Genomic DNA, 20,537 nt, shown 5'->3' on the forward strand with positions numbered 1-20,537 from the left:
ATAGAAAAATTATATAACATATAAACATAATAGAAATGTTTTGTAAACTACTTAGCTTTTTTGTGATGCAATTTGAAATTGCCTATATTATTCCATTCAATTTAATTTTCAATTTAATTTTCAAATGTCATGATCCACTAAATTGATTTCATGACTTACTAATGGGTAGCAATCCAAAGTTTCAAAACCACGTTTCTCAGATATTTGTAGAGTACTGAAAAGTAGGAAAAGATAGTCCTTTAACATTCTAATTTTAAAACTTTTTTCAAGCCATTGTAGGAGGAAGTTTTGTTTCATGCTGTACAAGCTCTAACCAACCACTTTTGCTTTGAATGACCTGACTATATCATAGAAGAGAAAGCCTTCATTGTTGGGGGAGGATATTTCCAAGAATTTCATCAAAAAGTCTTAAAGTCTATATGTCGTGGAAGGAAAGTATAGATGAGCAAAATGAGTAGGGGTATACAGGGAAAGGAAATATGTTCACAAGAGAGAGAGTAGGTATGAGAAAGAGGACATGCATGATGGTAAAATGATTGTTTTTATTCCTGAGGTGGGGCCACAGACTAGAGTCAATGCCAGGAACTGCCTCTTGAAGATATTCTAATCTTAACATTGTAGAGAGGCTGGGTATTAGTTAATAATGCCTGTAAGTACAATCTCTCGCTCTAGCATATCCAAAATAACCTAATGTTTACACTTCTTGAATGCTAAAATTTCACTGCCAGTTCTTTTGAACTGTATGAACTGATTGACTACTCTTTGAATTTAAGAAAAATGGAGGGAACAAAAGTTTCTCCATGCAGGCTAACTAAATTCTAATTTTCTGTTTTCAGAAGTGGAACTAGAAATAAATGAAAGCTTAAAATAAATGTAAGCTTCTTTACATAGAGAACAAAAACTCATATTAATAAATCAAAGTATTAAGGTTACCTCCTATCTTTACCGTACTTAGTGGGGAAAAGATGGATGACCACTAGCATAAAGAGATATATGATGGGATAGCTGTCAAAAATGAAGGTGGGAGTGTTCTAGTAGCTTGTTTCCCCAGTAAGCTTGGCCTCTCACATTTATAATAGGGGAAGGGGAAAGAGCAGTTTAAACAACTCAGGCAGAAAATTTAACAGGTGCAACAGCAGAGAAAAGCCTGTTGCTTCAGGTTTTTCCACCTATCTGAACAGGAAGACTTGTCTATTTATGGAAAGAACTGTTTCCTGACTCTAATGGAGAATGGTGAGGCCTTTGGAGCTCAGATACAAGTAAACCAACCAGTTCTCTTCAAATGTATTGTTAAAAACAAATTTTGCTCTTATGCATCAAATAATTTACAGTTAGATTTCAACCAGTGCATAGGAATTCAACTGTATCAGCCAATTTTATATTAAAGGACTATAGGTTGTCAATGGGAAGAGGTCACTTACAAAACGGAGATGTAAGAAACTGTTCAGCTTCCCAGAGTTGATTTTCTTGAAAACCCTTGCTAATAAGAACAAAACAACAGTTTAGGTTGGAATTTGCCAAGAGTATGGGAAAAAAAGGGGCTTCCCAGGTGGCTCAGTGGTGAAGAATCCACCTGCCAATGCAGGAGCTGCAGGAGCCCCAAGAGACGTGGGTTCCATCCCTGGGTCAGGAATATCCCCTGGAGAAGGTAATGGCAACCCACTCCATATTCTTGCTGGAATAATCCCATGGACAGAGAAGCCTGGTGGGCTACAGTCCATGAAGTTGAAGAGTTGGACGTGACTGAGCACGCATCCACTGGTTAATCTAGCATGGCCTCTCAGTACCTTGGCCGCATGCTGTACTTTCTCACTACCCAGGATTATTCTATGAAATATGATTTCAGATCTCTCCCTCTAAGAATACCTTCTATGAGAACCTTCTGTGCCTTTAGCCCTCTGATTCTATCACATCTTGTCTTTGACCTTGTCAAGACCTCCATCCCATGATGCTGCTATTACCTATCAACCCCCTCCTGTTTTAATTTCCTTCCCATCAGCTGACTCCGATTTTACCATTTCCAACCATGTTCATGCTCATATTCTCAATTCTCTGTTTCAATTTTCCTTTACTCTAGGATTTCCTTTACCTCCTGATGAAACACATTAGATAAATATTTTTATCTAGTTAAATTATTCGATAAAAATTATCTTTTCTCTTACACCTAGGATGCCACACTTTATAAAACAAAGCTTAGCAAATAATCAGTACTATCACCACTAAGGTTATCACATTCAAAATTAATTGGGCTTTCAAGATCAAGAAATCTTTTTATATTTTCCTAAGTAGCATTCTCTTTTACTCTTCAATAACAACTTCATACCAACTTATCTTAAACTTCTTACCCTACTACTTACATACCGCTTTTTGGCAGATGAACTTACTTAATATCTTAAAGAGAAAACAAAATCCATCAGATGGGAATTATCTTAATTTCCTATCCCCAAATTTATACTCTTGATAGCATATGTACTTGTAATTTCCTCTGCTGAGTTCCCTTCCACTTAAGTCCAACTCATTCATATTTGTTGAATCCTGTCTTTGACAACCTTCTAGGGGCTTAACACTGATAATATCCTTTCTTGTATATTTTAATTTTCTCCTTCTTTACTCAGTACTGCAAATCAGCATTTTAAAAACATTTCTCTAGGCTTAAAAAACCCTCTTGAGTCTAAATTCCTCTCCAGATACAAATCTACTTTTTTCTTTTGCAGCTAAATTTCTCAAAAGGATTTCCATTTTTACTTCCTTATCCCTCTTGCTTTTCAACCCAGTGCAGTCCATATTGAAAACTGCTATTGTAAAGCTGATCAAAGATTTCTGTGTAAGTTTTTAAGATTACACTGCTGAAATAGAGTAGTACAATCATGCAATGGCTTGTAAAATATGTCTCTTTCCTCTAACAGCCACAATGGGTAAATGATTGCATAGACAGGGCAGCTTTGCTCTTCATGGTGCTTCTGGAACCAAAATTTGTTCCAAGTAATTCCTCTTGCATCCCCTATTGCAATGTCATAATCTACATGACTGTAGCTGGGTCACTGCTACATCTGGGTTCTAGTTGACTAGGAGGGAAAAGAGAATCCAGATGTGGCAGACCCAGGAGTGGCAAATGAAAGTTCTATTCACAATGTGTGAGAACTTAGCCACACCTAACTACAGGCAAGATGGAGACACTATGTGCTTGGATACAGTTCTATCTCTATAAAGAAAAAGGGAACAGATTTTGGCAGACATCTAACAGAATCCTCCACAATGACCATCTCCTTAAATCCAATGGACCATTTTAATATTTATTTTTCTTGAGTTTTCTGAAGCATTTGCTACTGTCAATCTTCCTCATAGTTTTGAAATGCTATATGCTTTTGGTTTCATAATTCTGAACTCTGGGCCTTCCTCATCTTTTTAAAAAAATACTTCCTTACCTCATCTCTAAATGAAGATATTTCTCAGAATTCTATGCTAAACCTCTTCTATTCTCGTTTGACACATTTTTGCTTGGTTTACATGGAGATCTCATGGTTTCAAACACAGGCGTACCTCATTTTATTGCACTTTGCAGAGATTGTGTATTTTTACAAATATAAAGTTTGTGGCAACCCTGCAACAAGCATACCTATCGACACCATTTTTCCAACAGCATTTGCTCACTTTATATCTCTGTGTAACATTTTGGTAATTCACTATTTCAAACTTTTCATTTTAACTATATTTGTTATAATAAAACAAAATATAATGGTGATCTGTGATCAGTGATCTTTTTTTTTTTTTTTTTTGATCAGTGACCTTTGATGTTACTGTTGTAATCATTTGGGGGAGCACCATGAACTGTACCCATATAAGACAGTGAACTCAACAGATAAATGTTCTGACTGCTCTACCAACTGGCTGTTCCCCATCTTTCTCCCTCTCCTTGGACCTCCCTATTCCCTGAGACACAACAATATTGAAAATAGGCCAATTAATAATCCTACAATTTGCCTTAAGTGTTCAAATGAAAGCAAGAGTCACATATGTCATTTTAAATCAAAAGTTAGAAATTATTAAACTTGGTGAAGAAGGCATGCTGAAAGACAAGAAAGGCTAAAAGGCCTCTTGCACCAAAGACCCAGGTGTGAATGCAAAGGCCAAGTTCTCTCTACTTATTTCTCTTTTTAAAAATTAACTTATTTGGCTGCTCCAGGTCTTAGTTGCAGCATGAGGGATCTTCCATCTTTGTTGCAGCAAGTGAATTCAGTTGTGGCATGTGGGATCTAGCTCCCTGACCAAGGATCAAACCCATGCCCCCTGCATTGCGAGTACAGAGTCTTAGCCACTGTACCACCAGGGAAATCCTCCAGGGATAAGTTCTTAAAGGAAATTAAAAGTGCTAATCCAGAGAATACACAAATAATAAGAAAGTGATAGTCTCATTGCTGATGTGGAGAAAGTTTTAGTGACCTGCACAGAAGATCAAACCAGATATGTAACATTGCTTTAAGCCAAAGTTTAATACAGAATAAGGCTTCAACTCTTCAATTCTATAAAAGCTGAGAGAAATGAGTAAGTAACAGAAGAAAAATTTGAAGCTAGCAGAGGTTGGCTTGTGAGATTTAAGGAAAGAAGCTGTCTCTAGGACATGAAAGTGCAAGGTGAAGCAGAAAGTTCTGATGCAGAAGTTGCAGCAAGTTATCCAAAAGATCTAGCTAAGATAATTCATGAAGCTGACTACACCATCACAGCTTTTCAGTGTCAATGACATAGTCTTACATTGGAAGGAGAAGTCATATAGGATTTTCATAGCTAGAGAGAAGTAATGCCTCACTTCAAAGTTTTAAAGGACAGGCTGATTCTTTTGTAATGGTCTAACACAGCTGGTAACTTTTAAGTTGAAACCAATGTTTATTTACCATTCCCAACACCCTAGGACTCTTAAGAATTATGCAAAACCTATTCTGCCTGTGCTCTTTAAATGGAACAACAAAGCCTGGATAACAGCACACCTGTTTACAGCATGTTTTACTGAGTATTTTAAATCCACTGGTGAGACCTAGTGCTGGAGATGTACAACCAGAATAGTGTTGTTTTTATGCCTGCACACAACATCTGTTCTGCACCCCATGAATCAAGGAGTCATTTTGACTTTCAAGTCTTAACTATTTAAGAAATACATTTCATAAATCTTTGGCTGCCACAGATGGTGATTTCTCTAATGGATCTGGGCAAAGGAAATTGAAAACCTTTTGAAAAAGATTCACCATTCTGGATGCCATCAGAAATACATTGATTCATGGGGAGCAATCAAAATATTAATATTAACAGGAGTTTGGAAGAAGTTTATTTCAACCCTTGTGACTCAGGGGTTCAAACTTCAGTGGAGGAAGAAACTTCAGATATGGTGGAAATAGCAAAAGAACTAGAATTAGAAATGGACCCTGAAGATGTGACTGAACTGCTGAAATCTCATGATGAAACTTTCTCATGGATGAGGAGTTGCTTCTTATGGATATGCAAAGAAAGTGATTTCTTGAGATGGAATCTACAGGTGAAAATGCTGTGAAGGTTACTGAAATGACAACAAAGGGTTTAGAATATGACATAAACTTAGTTGATAAAGTAGCAGCAGGGTTTAAGAGAATCAACTCCAATTTTCAAAGAAGTTCTGTTATGGGTAAAATGCTCTCAAACAGCATTGTGGGCTACAGAGAAACTTCATGAAACGAAGATTCCATTGATGCAGCAAACTTCATTGTTGCCTTAAGAAATTTCCACAGCTACTCCAACATGTAGCAATCATTCTGATCAGTCAGCAGCCATATAACTGGAGTGTAACTGCTTTACGGTGTTGTGTTAATTTTGCATGAATCAGCTATATGTATACACATATCCCCTCTCTCTTGAGCATCCCTGCTACCTCTCCCCCTCCCTCCTCTCTAGGTCATTACAGAGCACTGAGCCGAGCTTCCTGTGCTATACAGCACCTTCCCACTAGCTATGTATTTCACACGTGGTAGCATATATATGCTATCATAATTTCATGCAGCCATGAAATTAAAAGATGCTTACTCCTTGGAACAAAAGCTATTACCAACCTAGATAGCATATTAAAAAGCCTAGACATTACTTTGCCAACAAAAGTCCGTCTAGTCAAAGCTATGGTTTTTCCAGTAGTCATGTATGGATGTGAGAGATGGACCATAAAGATAAGCACCAAAGAATTGATGCTTTTGAACTGTGGTGTTGGAGAAGACTCTTGAGAGTCCCTTGGACTGCAAGGAGATCAAACCAGTCAATCCTAAAGGAAATCAGTCCTGAATATTCACTGGAAGGATTGATGCTGAAGCTGAAGCTCCAATACTTTGGCCACCTGATGTGAAGAACTGACTCATTGGAAAAGACTCTGATGCTGGGAAAGATTGAAGGCAGGAGGAGAAGGGGATGACAGAGGATGAGGTGGTTGGATGGCATCACTGATTTGATAGACATGAGTTTGAGCAAGCTCTGGGAGTTGGTGATGGACAGGGAAGCCTGGTATGCTGCAGTCCATGGGGTTGCAAAGAGTCGGGCATGACTGAGCAACTGAACTGAACTGAACAAGCACTTACCAGCCACTTTGTAAATATTAAACCATTAGATTCCTATAATAATCATCCTAGAAGGTAAACATTAATATTACCCCTATTTTATAGGTAAGGAAGCAGAGGTACATAATTTGCCCATGACTGTAGACAGTGAGTAGCAGAACTAGGATTCTAACGTAGATACTGTGATTCCAGAATCCATGTTCATAACCACTATGCAGTGCTATCTCCTGGGTATAAGATGTCCCTTCTAGGTATTTACATATTACTATTTACCTATGCAAACATTTTGGCATATTTTGATTATTTATGCCAAATAATATGCCATTTGATTACTTTGGCATATTGTGATTACCAAATTTTCTAGCCTTTGAGCCCCATAAAGACAATGTCATGTCCTTAATATGTAGTTTTTAAAAATATACAAGTGAAAAAGTAATGACAATATTAACCATAACTGACTGAAATCTATAAGTGTTTACAAGACTGGAGAGGAGAATACATTTGCAATAACTCAAGAAATGGCCTGAATAAAACATAATTTTTTTCAGTTCAGGATATTTTAACGGTTCTTCTTGTCAAGCATTCAAAACAGTGATAATTCAATGAATTTCATGAATTTTGTTTAAATACTGATTTAAAAGAAAATGGGGAAATGCAAACACAGATCGAATATAAAATGTATTAAGGTTCTATCACTAAATTTGTGGTCCTTATCTGTTAGAGATACTTAGTGAAGTATTTAGATGTAAAAATACATGATGTCTGGGATTGCTTTAAAATACTCCAGATGAGTTTATGAGTTACTTGTTCAAAGAGAAAAAATTTTTTACTGAAAAAAAATCAGAGAGACACATGGTGGCGCTGCAGTATAAGACAAAAACAGTGCTTCTACAACACAGGGCTCCATTATTCATGAGAACAGAGAACATCCAACCCACTGAAAAGAGAGGTATTAAGGCGCTTCGCCTACAGACTTGGAGGTTTATATAGCCTTCAGAAGTTTCCAACTTAAAAAAAAAGATCAGAGCCTCAGTTTGCAAAATTAGGGATGAACTAAGAAATTTCCACAAAAAAGGTTTCTTCAAAGAACCATGGAGGTCAGAGGGGCACTCGTTCTGCGGAAAAGGCAAGTCCTGATTCTCTTTGTTTTACTGGGATTGTCTCAGGCGCGTCCGGAGTCTGTGCCCTATTCTGTGGCAGAGGAAACAGAAATCGGTTCTTCGGTAGCTAATCTGGCAAGGGATCTGGGGCTTGGTGTGGAGGAGCTCTCTTCACGGGAGGCTCGGGTAGTATGTGATGATAATGAAAAGCATTTGCACCTCGATTTGCTGACTGGGGATTTGCTGATAAACGATAAACTGGACCGGGAAGAGATGTGTGGCTCCACGGAGCCCTGTGTGATGCATTTTCAGATGGTATTGGAAAACCCTTTACAGTTTTTTCAGGCTGAGCTGCACATCAAAGATATAAATGATCACTCCCCTACATTTCTTGACAATGAAATAGTTATTAAAATATCAGAAAGTACCACTATTGGAACTACATTCCTAATGGAGAGTGCCCAAGATTTGGATGTAGGAAGCAACAGTCTTCAAAACTACACAGTTAGCCCCAATTCTCACTTCTACATTAAAATTCAAGACAGCGACGATGGAAAGATATACCCAGAACTGGTCCTGCACAGAGCGTTAGATCATGAGGAGGAGCCTGAGCTCAGATTAACACTTGTAGCACTGGATGGTGGAAATCCCCCCAGGTCTGGGACAACTTTGGTCCTCATCAAGGTCTTAGACATCAACGACAATGCCCCGGAATTTCCTCAGAGGCTCTATGAGGTGCAGGTCCTGGAAAACGCACCGGTTGGCTCTTGGATTATCACCGTCTCTGCTAAGGATCTGGATGCAGGAAATTATGGGAAAATACTTTATACGTTTTTTCATGCATCGGAAGATATTCGTAAAACATTTGAAATCAATCCAATATCTGGGGAAGTTCATTTGAGATCACAACTGGATTTTGAAGTAGTACAATCCTACACTATAAATATTCAGGCAACAGACGGTGGGGGTCTTTCCGAAGAATGCACTCTTTTGGTGAAAGTAATAGATACAAATGACAATCCGCCAGAAGTGATCATCTCATCAATTACAAAGATAATTCCAGAGAACGCCGCAGAGACGCTTGTGGCTCTTTTTAGTGTCCGAGACCAAGACTCTGGAGAAAATGGAAGGATTATTTGCTCTATCCAAGATGACCTCCCATTTTTTCTGAAACCGACCTTCAAGAACTTTTTCACCCTAGTTTCAGATAAAGCACTGGACAGAGAGGAAAGAGCAGAGTACAATATCACCATCACAGTCACTGACATGGGAACCCCAAGACTGAAAACCGAGCACAACATAACCGTGCTGGTGTCCGACGTCAACGACAACGCCCCCGCCTTCACCCAGACCTCCTACACCCTGTGGGTCCGCGAGAACAACAGCCCCGCCCTGCACATCGGCAGCGTCAGCGCCACAGACACAGACGCGGGCGCCAACGCCCAGGTCACCTATTCGCTACTGCCGCCGCCCGACCCGCTCGTGCCCCTCGCCTCCCTCGTGTCCATCAACCCCGACAACGGCCACCTCTTCGCCCTCACGTCCCTGGACTACGAGGCCCTAAGAGCCTTCGAGTTCCGCGTGGGCGCCACCGACCGCGGCTCGCCGGCGCTCAGCAGCCAGGCGCTGGTGCGCGTGCTCGTGGCGGACGCCAACGACAACGCGCCCTTCGTGCTCTACCCGCTGCAGAACGCCTCGGCGCCCTGCACCGAGCTGGTGCCCAGGGCGGCCGAGCCGGGCTACCTGGTGACCAAGGTGGTGGCGGTGGACGGCGACGGGGGCCAGAACGCCTGGCTGTCGTACCAGCTGCTCAAGGCCACGGAGCCCGGGCTGTTCGGCGTGTGGGCGCACAACGGCGAGGTGCGCACGGCGCGGTTGCTGAGCGAGCGCGACGCGCCCAAGCAGCGGCTGGTGGTGCTGGTCAAGGACAACGGCGAGCCGCCACTGTCGGCCAGCGTCACGCTGCACGTGCTGCTGGTGGACGGCTTCTCACAGCCCTACCTGCCGGCCCCGGAAGCGGAAGCGGCGGCCGCGGCGCTGGCCGACCCGCTCACCGTCTACCTGGTGGTGGCCTTGGCGTCGGTGTCGTCGCTCTTCCTCTTCTCGGTGCTGGTGTTCGTGGCGGTGCGGCTGTGCAGGAGGGGCGGGGCGGCCTCGGCGGGTCGCTGCCCGGTGGCCGAGGGCCACTTCCCAGGCCACCTGGTGGACGTCAGCGGCACGGGGACCCTGTCCCAGAGCTACCAGTATGAGGTGTGTCTGATGGGAGGTCCTGGGACGAATGAATTTAAATTTCTGAAGCCGATTATCCCTAATCTTCCAGTCCAAGACACTGGTAGGCATATAGGGGAAAATGAGAACTTTAGAAATAGCTTTGGACTCAACCTTCAGTAAAATAATTTAAACTTCTGATGTTTTGTTATTCTTGGCAAACTATAGACACCCCCCTTTTTTTGTAGGCCCCTTTTTGCCAATCTGTAATATATTTTATGTTGGATGGTAGTTGCATGTATTATCATTTCTTATGCTCTCCTTGAAGTTGCTTTAAAAAGCTTTAGTGGCTTTAAAATTAGTGGCTATAATGTCATGGAAAAATAGTTTTGATTTTTTTGTCATTTGGTCTAAATGTCATAGTAATGGAGTTATTGCTAATTTTTTGTTGTGATAATGGTGTTATGCAAGACGACATTATTATTTGAAGGTGTAAATTCTAAAGTATTAGGGAATGTCACTATATATGTAATTTACTTCTAGATATTTCATCAAAGCATAGATAGATACTTCAAAAATTAAAAGTCCTGTTGACTGGGTGGAAAGTATATTGGATCTTATTGCACTCTTCCCTTTGAAATTTTTCATCATAAAGGGTAAAAGTGCTACCTGTCCATATTCAATAGTAGGGTACCTTATTTGTTTTGGTTATTGTTATATCGAGTTTTTCATGAATTTATGACAAAACTGACCACATTGAAAATTAGTGATTTCTTAAGTAATTTTCCTCTTTTCTCATTGTCGTTGATGCTGTTTTGAGGGGAGTTCTGCTATTTTACATTGCTTTGTTTTCTCTCAATATGCCACATTTGCCAGTTTAAATTTGTATTATAGTGTTCATTACATAGCTCGATTGTTTATGGTGTCATCTTAAGTAAAATACTCTTCCACTAGAAGAATAAAGATAAAAACTTCTTAAGAATTAAGATGAAAATTCAAACTGTTAAAGAAATGAACTCAGTTCACTTTTCTCTTAATTTTTAAAAGTAAATATTAAAAATCCTTAATATTTATGCTCTTTCTCAGATGTTCACAAAGGATGGGTCTATATTAATGGCTTATAGATGCCTCATGGTGTTCCAAATCATAATGTCTCCAATCTGTAAGTGTACAGTTCAGTGGAGATTTTGGTAACTAGAATGTAGTGTGGCTAATAAAGCTACTATGCATATACATTTCTGTGATTTCTCTTGTAAAATTAAATATTATAGACTAGATGATGTAGTAAAATGCAATTTTGCTTGACGTTGTGAAATGGGTAAAACAAATTCCAATTTTCTTAGGAAATTTTTCTTTGCTTCATGAAGCTTTTACTGGTCTTATTTTGCATTGCAACAGATACTTACTAGTTGTGAGAATTTTATTAACTAGACATTTAAGCAGTACTGCTGCTGCTAAGTCACTTCAGTTGTGTCCGACTCTGCGACCCCATAGATGGCAGTCCACCAGGCTCCCCCGTCCCTGGGATTCTCCAGGCAAGAACACTGGACTGGGTTGCCATTTCCTTTTCCAGTGCGTGAAAAGTGAAAGTGAAGTTGCTCAGTCATGTCTGACTCTTAGCAACCCCATGGACTGCAGCCTACCAGGCTCTTCTGTACACGGGATTTTCCAGGCGAGAGTACTGGAGTCGGGTGCCATTATACAGTCCTGAAAAAAAAATGTTTGGACCCTCTTTACCTCTCAGAGGCATAAGAAGCAAATCTTACTTTTCTTATGCATAAGAGTAAGAATAGACAAGAACAAAATACTCTACTTGAATAATTCATAAACAAGCTTGTACACTGCCAGATAGAATGAAATTCAAGGTCAGATCCTTTTATATAGGAAAATTTAGTCATGACCGAAGAGATGTCAAAATTACCGGGGGGAGGGAGAGACTGATTACTTTTCCAGTAAAATTGGCTGGAAAATTCACTATATAAAGAAAATATCTAAGTAAAAATCTCTTTACAACCTTACTGTTTGTTTCACTTTCTTAAACAAGGTTTTTAAAGTGCAAACAGGAGGTGGAAGGAGGTTCAGGAGGGAAAATGTGTATACCTATGGCTGATTCATGTTGATGTACGGTAGAAACTAACACAATATTGTAAAGCAATTATCCTTCAATTTAAAAGTAATAAATTTTGAAAAGCGCAAACAATAAAGATAAAAACTGACAAACATTACTACCTTAAAACTAGAGGATAGCTCAGATAAACTAGCAGATGGGATGCAGGGAGAAGCTACTTGCAACATTTTAACTCAGAAGGATTAATATTTAGGTTATTCAGATAACTCCTGTAGATCAGCAAAAGTCAGAAAATCAAGGGAGCCAATAGAATGTTTTTTAAAGGACGAAAGAGAAAAGTAATTCAAAAGAGGGGAAAACAAAGTCTGAAAAGAACACGAAGTTACACACAACCTCATTAGTTGATGATATACATGATAAAATAATTTTACACCCATAGATGAGAAATTTGGGTAACATCATATGGAACCATAGATGTATATGCATAGAAAATTGCATATACCCCCATTTTGAGGGAATTTCAATAGTATTTAATGAAATTTAGTATGTATGTAAATTTAGTATTACTAAAAATATAAAAATATACACAGTTTATGATCTAGCATTTCTACTTTGGGGCATATAGCCAGAAAATTCTAACACAGCTTTACAAAGTGATGTGCATAAGAATGTTTATCTTGGGAAAGCAAATAATGGGAGTCTGTCTACATATTCATCAGTAAAGAAGTTGATAAATGTGAAACATATTTGTGAAGGAGCACTATGCATTATTCAAAAGGAGTGAACTTACTCTGCCTACAATCCTACAATCTGCAGGAAACCTGGGTTGGATTCCTGGGTCAGGAAGATCCCCTGGAGAAGGGAATGGCAACCCACTCCTGTATGTTTGCCTGAAGAATTCCATGGACAGAGGAGCCTGGTGAGCTATAGTCCCCCGGGTGGCAAAGAGTTGGACATGACTGAGCGACTAACATTTCCCTTCACTTTACTATGCAGTGTTGAAAAGGAGTGAACTAGGTGTACAATCACATGGATAAATTCCAAATGTTTTAAAAGGAAGAAAAAAGGAAAAAAGAGACTGAGATTTATAGTACAGTACCAATATATCCGTATAATACATAATATCTTATACTTGTAAAAATATACAAATATATAAACATATTGGAAGAAAAGAAGAAGGAACAGATGTAGGAAAGAAGATGTGTATTTTACATATAGGGTGAAGATGGAAGTGTGAGCTATACCAATATCAATGACAAAAAAAAAAAAGTATTTCTTCAAAGACATTGCTTAAATTGATTGCAGCATCATAGTTGATTTAGTATTGATCAGATCAAGTTGGTTAAAATATATATACTATTTCTCTATCCTCTCAATAAGATCAATTCTCCACACTCCATGAGAACAAAGTATTTGCTTCTCATTTTGAGATATAACAATATCCTTGAGATTTTATATTTTTAGTAAGGGTGGTATAGATTATGTATACCAACACTCCTACTGGAAAAAAATAGTTTAATAAAACACTAATACATTGTCAGGTCACAGTTAATGTTAAAAGGTAATTCAGAAAGATAAAGCAACACCCAATCAATTTTTTTCCCTGGGATTTGGAATTCTGGGAAATGTGAACCTCTATTTTGATGGTGTATATGGGGGAGAAAATCAAAGCCTAACATACTGAGAAGCTGATAGAAGACCTTCACTTCAATAAATTCAGATTCCTAAGAACTACCACCTTTATGATAATAAACTGGAAATTGATGAGCCCTTGTGTACAATTTTAGCCTTGAACTTTATTTTTAACATTGCACTTAATTTAAGGTGGTAGTTGACAAGTAGTCGTCCCAGATCTTGATAGAACCAAATGGAGACCTTCTATGAAAGAAGGTTTATTCATCTTATGCCTAGAATTATTTATATAAATAATTTTTATGTTAACTTGAATATAAAGAAAACTGGATGCACAAGGAAATATGACACCATGAGTGAAACCCAACAAAACATGAAACAAAAAAATAAACTTGCAAATGGGCTTCCCTGGTGGCTCAGACAGTAAAGAATCGGCCTGCAATGCAGGAGACCAGGGAATCCTTGGGTGGGGAAGATCCCCTAACGGAGAAAATGGCTACCTACTCCAGTATTCTTGCCTGGAGAATTCCATAGACAGAGGAAGTCTGGTGGGCTATGGTGCATGGGGCCGCAAAGAGCTGAGCGCCTAACAGTTTCACTTTTCAAATTTGCAAACACTTCAGATGTTTCAGTTTATCAGACACACTCTATAATAAACTAACAACTTCAATTGAAATAAAATATATAAAATGAACAGGGAACAAGAAACAATAAAATGTGAAAGATTAGGAAAGAATCAAATAGAACTCCTATAATTGAAAAATGTGATACAATTTTAAACTGCATAAAAGGTTTAATAGAAAACTAAATGCAAAAAATAATGTGTGGAGCGAAGATAGAGCAGAAAATAACTTATCCCACATGCAGCTCATAGGGTTAATAAGATAGAAAATATGGGGGAGATGGTTAGAAAAGGATAATAGAGTAAACAAGTTTAACATATTTATCCAGAATTCTAGGAGAGATGAGAAAGACTGATCAGAGGCAATATTTGGAAAACTAATGACTGGGGGACTTCCCTGGTGGTCCAGTGGTTAAGAATCCACCTTGCAAAGCAGGAGACATAGGTTGGATCCCTGATCTAAGAACTAGGATCCTACATGCTGCTAGAGGGAACTACTGAAGCCCCTGCGCCCTAGAGCTGGTGCTCAACAGGAGAAGCCACCAAAATGGGAAGTCCAAGCACCACAACTAGAGAGTAGCCCCTGCTTGCTGCAATTAGAGAAAGCCTGCATGCAGCAATGAAGACCCTGGTGCAGCCAACAAATCAATCTTAAAAAAAAAATGGCTGGGAATTCTTCAGAATTAATGAAAACATAAGTGCACAGATTCAAGAGACCCAAATAAGCCTAACAGGATAACAAAAGATAACCATACCTGGAAACATCATAGTGAAATTTGAAAAAAGCAGAATTTTTTTAAAAGAAAAGTCATAGGCAAAAGACTTTTCATATTTAAACACATGATAGACTGAAAGCTGTGTTCCATGTTGACAATTTCTCAACAGTAGCAATGGAAATTTTTAAAAAGTAAACTACCTTCAAAGTGCTAAAAGAAATTAGCAAACCTTCCTGCCTAAATAGTCTTTGCTTGTCATCAAATAAGGGAATCAAGTTAACTGGATGTCAGTTGATTTAAAATTAATCAAGATCATGGGAGAGAAGTGGGGTAAAGCTAGTTTTCAAATACACTTTCTTATACTTTTCCTCTGTCCCTCCCTTACTACAGTCCTAAGTCCAGGAATTTGACTTACTGTCTATCTTCATCTCAAGTGACATCCAATTCTTCCCTAGTCTAGTAGATCTATATGACCATGACCACTTCTAAATAGAGTAGTCTTTTAGAGCTGCATCTCTAAAATCACAAATTCAAACATACTTCTCTTAATTTACAACTTACATTATTTCTCTAAGGGCTTCAGTCACCATTCAGATCAATAAGTCCCAAATTTTCTCTGCAGCCCAAACCTCCTTCCTCACTTTATATAATGTAAGATTATTTATGTAATAATTTATATGGATGCTCTATGGACACCTCAAACTCAACATGTTTTACATCAAAATTTTCCCTTCATCAAAACTAAATGTTTTCTCTAGCTCTATACGTATGCCTTCTGGTCTTCCTGTGTTCACTCTATCAGTTAACAGAACTAACACTCACCCAGTTCCCTAAGCCTGAAAAAAAAAAAAGTACATTTACTCATTCTTATCCTACTCTGTTTAATCACCACATACTGCATATTTTATCTTTATTATCCTAATACAACTCTATAACTGCATTTGTAGATGAGAGCAGTATCACCTAACTGTATTAATGCAACAACTACTAATCTGTCCCTTGCCTTTAGTCTTACTCCTCTGTGATTTATCATCAACCCTGAAACAAGATGATCTTTTAAAAAATAAAACTGGGTCATGTCACTTTTCTACTTACAACCTTTCAATAATCTCACATTTCTATTTATGTAGAGTCCAAATACCTTGGCATGTGTTACAAAATTATTTGTTGATCTTTCCAATCTCACCATTTCTCTCTTCTTGCTCTATGGCTCAGCCACACTGATCCTATTTCAGTTCTTCCAAAACACTTCTTTCATTTTGGATCTGTACGACCATGTTTTTAGTTTGTTGGAAATTTTAGCCCATGTCCAATTTTTATTTGGATTACTCATACTCATTTTTCATGTATCAAACCAGAATTTACTTTTTCCAGAAAAGTCTTTCCTGTATTCCAAATTTTGGTTAGGTGACCCTCATCTATGCTCTTATACAAGCATGAACTTTTGCTTATCATGGCATTCATTATGCTCTATTTTAAATGTGTGATCACTTTTCTGCCTCCATCTTTCAGGACAGAAACTATGTCTGTCTGTTTCCCATTCTACCCCAACACTAATCACCATGCCTAGCACAAAGTATATGCTCAATAAATATTTGCCAAACAAATTAATGAATGGAGAAATAAAATATGTAGAATTATGTCTCTGAAAGGCTTGGGTGTACAAAACAGAATTAAGTTCCACAACTAAACTGGGCTCCAGTTCGTTCAACTTTTTAAAAATGTTGACAGAAACTGGACATATCTTATGTTATTCAATACTGATGAGCATTTACTTTCTACTAATGCCAGGTAGGTCACTTATGGAGTATTCCTAAATAAACAGTACCATTTACCCAGCCAGTATTGTTCAGCTTCCCCTGAACAACTGTTTTCATATAGCAGGTTCAGTTTCCAGTGCATGCCTTTATCCTTATCATTTTTTGAAGTGTATTTGCCGATACCTAGAGAAGACTAAGTTCTCTGGTCCCATTTCCAATTTTCCTTGGAAACTCTTGCTCACTAAGTCAATTACATAAAAGAGTCCTCTTAACTATTTTTAGTTGTTTTATATATTGTCTTCAGAGGGAGCATAACTTAGCTTGGGATGATACCTTAAATACGCTTTTTATATCCACCACAGCTCTAGAGATTGTAGTCTATTGTGTTAAAGACGTAAAAGTAACAGCATCACATACCACAAAGAAAAAACTCAGAAAAGAAATATAGGAGAAATATAGGAAAACAGGAGAAAATACCTTTTGCATCATCAACAAATAGGATAAATTAATATTTTGTCTCAAACTTACTTAACTATATTTAAAACCTGAGAATCTGCAGAGTCGCGTGGTGGCGCTGCAGGTTAACATTGGGAAATATTTGTACCATCAGACGCTCTGGTTTCCGTGAACCTTTAGAACTGGGAGTGCCGGAGAACCAGTGATTAAAAGAGGCTTTCAAGAGAAAGCTAGGGAGCCAGAAACTCCTTTGCCACAAAACTGCAAGTCTTCAGGCTCCCAAAGGTTCATGCTGATAGATGAGAGAAGCTGTTTGAGATTGCATTGAAATGTTTCCGCAGAAAGGCATTTGACTAGGGAGCCATGGAGCTAGGAAAAGGAAACCCTCAGCAGATAAGGCAAGTGCTGCTTTTCTTTGTTTTCCTGGGAGGGTCTTTGGTGTGTTCAGAGACCTGGCGGTATTCTGTAGCAGAGGAAACGGAGATCGGCTCCTTTATAGGCAATGTGGTGAAAGACATAGGTTTGGGTGTGGAAGACCTGGCTGCACGAGGGGCCAGAGTCATCTTTGACGATTATAAACCACACTTGCGGTTGGATCTGCAGACTGGCAACTTGCTCTTAAATGAGCAACCGGACCGGGAGGCACTTTGCGATCTTACCGAGCCATGTATATTGCATTTCCAGGTATTACTTGAAAATCCTTTGCAATTTTTTCGGGCTGAGCTTTGGGTTGAAGACATAAATGATCACACTCCCACGTTCACAAACAAACATATACTTCTGAAAATCTCAGAAAGCACTGCTCCAGGAACCTCGTTCCAAATGGATAGCGCCCAGGACTTAGATGTAGGAAAGAATGGTGTCCAAAACTACACGTTAAATCCCAATCTTCATTTCCACCTTAAACTGCAAGACAGTGAGGACGGTAGAAAATACCCAGAGCTGTTACTGGACCAACCTCTGGATCGAGAAAAGGAGCCTGAGCTTAGATTAACGCTTACAGCCCTGGATGGAGGGTCTCCAGCGAGGTCTGGAACTGCACTGGTGCGTGTGTTGGTCTTAGATATCAATGACAATGCCCCACAGTTTGAGAGGTCCGTCTATGAGGTTCCGATACCAGAAAACAGCCCTCTGGACTTCTTGGTCGTCAGGGTGTCTGCTACAGATTTAGATGCAGGAATAAATGGAGAACTATCTTACTCATTTTCCCACGTTTCCAGAGACATACAGAAGACATTTGAAATCCATCCAATTTTTGGTGAAGTCCGTTTAAAAGCGTTTCTGGATTTCGAATTACTTCAGTCTTACACAATAAATATTCAGGCCATTGACGGTGGGGGCCTTTCAGGAAAATCAGTAATTTTAGTTAGTGTTGTAGATGTAAATGACAACCCGCCAGAAGTAGTCGTAACATCTCTTACCAGCCCCATACCAGAAAATTCATCGCCGGAAATGGTGGTCGCGGTTTTTAGCCTCAGAGACCAAGACTCTGGAGACAACGGGAGGATGGTTTGCTCAATTCAGGACAACCTTCCATTTCTCTTGAAGCCTAATTTCAAGAATTTCTACACCTTGGAAACAGAGAGCCCACTGGACAGAGAGAGTAAAGCTGAGTACATCATAACCATCACGGTCACTGACATGGGAACCCCAAGACTGAAAACCGAGCACAACATAACCGTGCTGGTGTCCGACGTCAACGACAACGCCCCCACCTTCACCCAGACCTCCTACACCCTGTGGGTCCGCGAGAACAACAGCCCCGCCCTGCACATCGGCAGCGTCAGCGCCACAGACACAGACGCGGGCGCCAACGCCCAGGTCACCTACTCGCTGCTGCCGCCCCCCGACCCGCTCGTGCCCCTCGCCTCCCTCGTGTCCATCAACCCCGACAATGGCCACCTCTTCGCCCTCACGTCCCTGGACTACGAGGCCCTAAGAGCCTTCGAGTTCCGCGTGGGCGCCACCGACCGCGGGTCGCCTGCGCTCAGCAGCCAGGCGCTGGTGCGCGTGCTCGTGGCGGACGCCAACGACAACGCGCCCTTCGTGCTCTACCCGCTGCAGAACGCCTCGGCGCCCTGCACCGAGCTGGTGCCCAGGGCGGCCGAGCCGGGCTACCTGGTGACCAAGGTGGTGGCGGTGGACGGCGACGCGGGCCAGAACGCCTGGCTGTCGTACCAGCTGCTCAAGGCCACGGAGCCCGGGCTGTTCGGCGTGTGGGCGCACAACGGCGAGGTGCGCACGGCGCGGCTGCTGAGCGAGCGCGACGCGCCCAAGCAGCGGCTGGTGGTGCTGGTCAAGGACAACGGCGAGCCGCCACTGTCGGCCAGCGTCACGCTGCACGTGCTGCTGGTGGACGGCTTCTCGCAGCCCTACCTGCCGGCCCCGGAAGCGGAAGCGGCGGCCGCGGCGCCGGCCGACCCGCTCACCGTCTACCTGGTGGTGGCCTTGGCGTCGGTGTCGTCGCTCTTCCTCTTCTCGGTGCTGGTGTTCGTGGCGGTGCGGCTGTGCAGGAGGGCTGGGGCAACCTCGGCGGGTCGCTGCCCGGTGCTCGAGGGCCACTTCCCTGGCCATCTGGTGGACGTCAGCGGCACGGGGACCCTGTCCCAGAGCTACCAGTACGAAGTGTGTCTGACCGGAGGAACTGGGACCAGAGAGTTCAAGGTTCTAAAGTCTGTTGCCTCCAATCACCGGGGGTCCATGATTAATGTAGAAGAAAACTCAGACTTTCTGAATGGTTTTGGATTCAATTAGGAATTTATTAGTTTATTGGAGTTGGAAATTCTTTCAAAATACAGTTTCCATTTGCTTTTAGATTCATATAGAATTTTTTTTGCTGACTTCATTTTCCTAGTTAAGGTTAGCAATTTTTCTTGAGTATATAGTCATATATATGCTCTTTATTCTATTTTGATGGAAAGATCATTCAACTTCATTATTGCAAAGTCACAAACATTTAATTTTTCAACTTTTTGTCATCAAACACTATTGATTTGAAGATGACCCAAGACGCATTGTTTGATTGTTGTTCAGAAACCGCTTCCTAATTTTTTGATACTGTGGTTACTTGGGAGATGAGCATCATAAAATATAATGAATTATTATTATATCTTCTATTGAATCATATTATGCCTACCTGTCTTAAATTTTTTAATGGAGAAATGTCTGCAAAATGCATGTTTTTGTTTCACAATTGTATTAAATGGAAAAGACTACAATTTCTCCTATACTTAGACTTTTGCTCTCTTTACATCAACCTTCTGTATATAATATATATGAATGTTACTGAAATATTATTTCAAAATATTTAAATAATAGGTCCCTTTTGTAGTGTCTATCTATCCCACCCTACCTTTTTCAGAAAACTTCTCTCTTCAGTAATAGTATATTGTTGCAACCATGTTTATTTTAT

At 40.2% G+C, this 20,537-nt stretch overlaps 2 protein-coding genes across 2 annotated transcripts; both read left to right on the forward strand.

Moving 5' to 3' along the window:
* The first annotated feature begins 3,770 nt into the window (after window positions 1-3,770).
* On the forward strand, window positions 3,771-11,106 carry LOC615130 (protocadherin beta-14). The gene has a single exon (XM_002689234.6). The coding sequence runs from the start codon at window positions 7,655-7,657 to the stop codon at window positions 10,052-10,054; it is 2,400 nt and encodes a 799-aa protein (XP_002689280.1). The 5' UTR covers window positions 3,771-7,654; the 3' UTR covers window positions 10,055-11,106.
* Window positions 11,107-17,310: 6,204 nt separating this feature from the next.
* PCDHB11 (protocadherin beta 11) lies at window positions 17,311-20,232 on the forward strand. Its single transcript, NM_001103248.1, is given in 1 exon segment — window positions 17,311-20,232. A coding segment is annotated over 1 exon segment (2,391 nt). The 5' UTR covers window positions 17,311-17,488; the 3' UTR covers window positions 19,880-20,232.
* The last annotated feature ends 305 nt before the right edge of the window (window positions 20,233-20,537 follow it).

This window comes from Bos taurus, chromosome 7, assembly GCF_002263795.3.
Source record: "Bos taurus isolate L1 Dominette 01449 registration number 42190680 breed Hereford chromosome 7, ARS-UCD2.0, whole genome shotgun sequence".
NCBI classification, from domain to species: domain Eukaryota; kingdom Metazoa; phylum Chordata; class Mammalia; order Artiodactyla; family Bovidae; genus Bos; species Bos taurus.